Here is a 3,493-nt window from a genome sequence, read left to right as displayed (position 1 = left end):
CACCTAAACTAAGTTAACTGAAATGAGCCAAAAAAAAACTCGGGCGACACTGGCTGAAAGAATTTCATCTTAACTTGCCCGAAAAATATTTGAAAAAAAGAACTTGAGAAGTTTGGGCATTTTTTCTATTTCAGGTTTCAGGTTTCATTACTCGAACTTTACCTAAAATTTTTGATTACCTTTTTTAGCTAATGATGAGAAGGCTTCAAAACGTTACTGTACATCGAAATTTTAATAAGGTCGCAGGTGAGAAAATAAAATTGAACAGATTGATAGATAATTAATTTACAATTGTGCAAAAACAGAAGATATGATTTAATTACTAGTATAATAGATAGATCGTGTTAACACTAGCACGAAATCCTTAAAGGTAGAGTGAGCATGATATGTTCGAAAGCGTAGAGGTCGGGGGGGGGGGGGGGGTGCTAGTTAACATAATCACTAAATCAAAATAAAGTAGAACGTAATAGATATCGCAAGATTAATGAGAACGATTAGTTCGATTATGCTAAAAAAGCACCAAATTTGCTGCACACTTTCAAACGATATGCCTAGATAAGTTTCAGCTGATCAATAGCTTGGCTCGTGACGAACAACACGTTCAAACGGCTCTTTCAGCCGAAATTTTTCAAGCCGATGTCTCGGAAAGTCATCACAACCGTTCGGGTTTTTCATCCCGTTTTCAAACTCAGTGTGAACGAAACTCATTTCAGAAGGCATTAACTGGTGAATGGCTATTGAATTCTTTCTATTGCAAAAATGAAGCCCAAAGGCAACTTGGTCCGCGTGAAGCGAGTAATTTGCGTTCACATATTCGAACCGAACCCGAATTTTTGAAGCCTCAATTGCAATGCCCACAAATATATCTTCCAACGGAAATTGCACAATTCTGCTGGAAGTTTGGTATATTATTTTGGCTAGATAATTGTCCATACCATAAGCCATTCCGAAGCAATAACGCGGCACTGTCGGTTCTGACCAATCGAGATACGAGACGTACGACTTCTCCCTCGGGTTCCGGCTGACAAATGAGCGATTAGCAGTGCAATAACCAAAAATGGAAACTGGTTGTAAATTAGCGACTACTTTATACAAATTACTGTACACTATATACACGTCGTCGTCTGTTTTCAAAACGATGTCGGCTTTCGGACAGTTCCAAACGAACCAATGAAAGCCCATCTTCGTCTTTGACGTCATCGATCTGTAATCGTCGATAAAGTTGCCGACGATCAAGTCGTGTGAGTTCTCGTTTTCGATCCGCAAATTTGTAATATTTCCCAAGTTTTTAGTATCGTTTTTTACACCGATCAAAAACATAACTGTAGCTTGATAGTCGTGAATTTCGCCGTTTTTTGCCCAGGTATTACGAATTGCTTCCCTAGCGGCAAAATTTTCGGGTTTCGATGAAACTAAAATTAAAATCTGTTTTATCGATTCTTTTGATTCGTTGCTCTTTTTGACGCTAGTGCTGTTTCGATTACATTTTGCTGCGTTCTCAATTATGTATAGATTCTCACTGCTAAGTTGACTAAACTGCTTTTTGCCGAAAAAAGCCGATGAAGGCAGGGTTCGCCCACGCGATTCGTGAAGTTCTCGATAATGTTCGGGTATTTCGCCTCCGTTTTCATTCTTAACCGCCAAATTTAAGCTGATAGCCTCTATATGACTGGGATTCGGGAATTTAACGATAGCCAAACAAAGAACAAAATAAAAGAACAGGACCAGAAGTAAACAACGTAAACGGCTTTTCGCGTGCATAATAAATCGTTGAGATAGTCGAGGCATTTTGAAAAAAGTTTCAGCGCTTTTTCTGCGCGGCTGTATTGGTTGCCGTAACGGTCTGGGGAGGAAAATTCCGTTCATTTGTGGTATTTTTTCCACTATTTTAACCACGTGCGCACTTTTTTTGGCTAACAGCGAAACTTAAACATTTAGATGGCAAAAACAATCTTTTGATTATAGATCGCGCGACTTTGTTAATAAAACATATAACACCTGCAGGCTTTGTTTTTATTTCAGAATGATTTTTTTAAAAAAAGCAGCCAAATTGTTTGTCTTTTTTGTATGAGGCAAAACACTACCCGTTCATGTACAAGGATAATTGTTTTTGGAATTAACACACGTGTAAACAAAAGATAAAAAAGACGAAAGTGAAAAACAATGGACTTTATTTGAACGCCACTGAAATAAGATAACAAATTATTGTTGAAAAGCGTATTTTCTTTTAAAAGAGGCCATTTTATGAAACGCTTCTTCAGCGTATATTGCTGAGTCTGAAAATATGCTAATGATGATAACACGTTTAATTCATTATTTGCTTTGCAGAAAACACGTTCAAAAAGGTTTGTATAAAAATTGACGTGCCACAACGCGAATTTGATATTTGGTTGCGTTTTAATGATTAAATTTGACTTCGAGGTACCAATTATAAAAAATGAGCAAAATTTAGATATGAGCAAGTAATGATTTTCTGTCTTTCAACTCACAAATTTTCGTCGTTTCAATGCAAATTGTCGTAAACAGCGGCAAAAATGGAATAATAAATCAAAGAAAAAACCGCACAGAAATATATTTTCGAAATTTTTCCAAACTAACTATATTTGTTGTTTTTCCGCTCTGTCAAGCACTTAGTAATGGTAGCACCAGTTTCAACACGCTTAATAAACACTTGTAGTAATGCAACGTGTTGTATTTGTGTGTGTATGTTGGTTATGTCACATATTGCTAAATATTTGCCAAGAAACAAAAACCAATTTTAACTGAAAGTTTTAACATCGCTGCCAAGTTTAAGTGGTTTAATTGAAACGCGCATTCTATATTTTCCAGCTAGGGAAATTTTTCCTCACTATCAACTCCATTTTTCGGGATTTATAGCTGTTTTAAAACATATCTCTAGTCTAATCATTTCTTAATTTGTTAAAAGAGCACGTCTAAGTTTCACGTTGTTGGACAAAAGAGTCAAGTTTTTTGTTGCAATTTTGGCGGTTTTTGAATCATCTTGAAAGTTGCAATAACATTGGCAACATGCTGCAAGGGCACAAAGGGGGCATCAAGGGTTTTCGGAGGCATCAATTGATTGAAGTCTTTTCTCATCTTCTTTGAAATTGGCTCTGAAACTGTAGGCTGAAATGTTGTCAATATGGTCAGTACATCAATTTGTGGGAAAGGGGTAACTCACGTTGCCTAAAACCGGAGTGAGAAAAATCTAAAAAAAAACTATGGAGAAAAAACGCGTGCGAGACCGGAAACGGGGCGAACGAACGTGCCGTAAGCCGTTTTTACCTTTACGACTCGTGTTTCTCCATCTCGTCCTGGCGTTGTCTCCATGACTCTTCCCAGTGGCCAAATGCCTCTTGGTGTTTGGTCTTTCAACACCCAAACAATGTCGTCCACTTTGAGAGATCGATCGTTGCTGTTTGACCATTTCGACCGTCGGCTAAGCGTTGGCAGATACTCTTTCACCAAGCGTCGCCATATATGGTTCATCAGC

The 3,493-nt window shown here is 37.7% G+C and overlaps 1 protein-coding gene across 1 annotated transcript; it reads right to left on the bottom strand.

Annotated features, from left to right (window-relative positions):
• Window positions 1-217: 217 nt before the first annotated feature.
• On the bottom strand, window positions 218-3,175 carry LOC142358449 (beta-1,3-galactosyltransferase 1-like). The gene has a single exon (XM_075409847.1). The coding sequence runs from the start codon at window positions 1,864-1,866 to the stop codon at window positions 571-573; it is 1,296 nt and encodes a 431-aa protein (XP_075265962.1). The 5' UTR covers window positions 1,867-3,175; the 3' UTR covers window positions 218-570.
• Window positions 3,176-3,493: the final 318 nt, after the last annotated feature.

This window comes from Convolutriloba macropyga, unplaced genomic scaffold (genome assembly GCF_964194025.1).
Source record: "Convolutriloba macropyga unplaced genomic scaffold, txConMacr16.3 SCAFFOLD_1061, whole genome shotgun sequence".
NCBI lineage: Eukaryota > Metazoa > Xenacoelomorpha > Acoela > Convolutidae > Convolutriloba > Convolutriloba macropyga.
The sequence above is the reverse complement of the archived record's forward strand: the minus strand, read 5'-3'. Positions and strand labels throughout refer to the sequence as shown.

What these genes read in the sequence shown, in the direction of transcription:
- LOC142358449 (XM_075409847.1), bottom strand. Translation starts at nt 1,866, where the DNA reads ATGAACGGAATTTTCCTCCCCAGACCGTTACGGCAACCAATACAGCCG.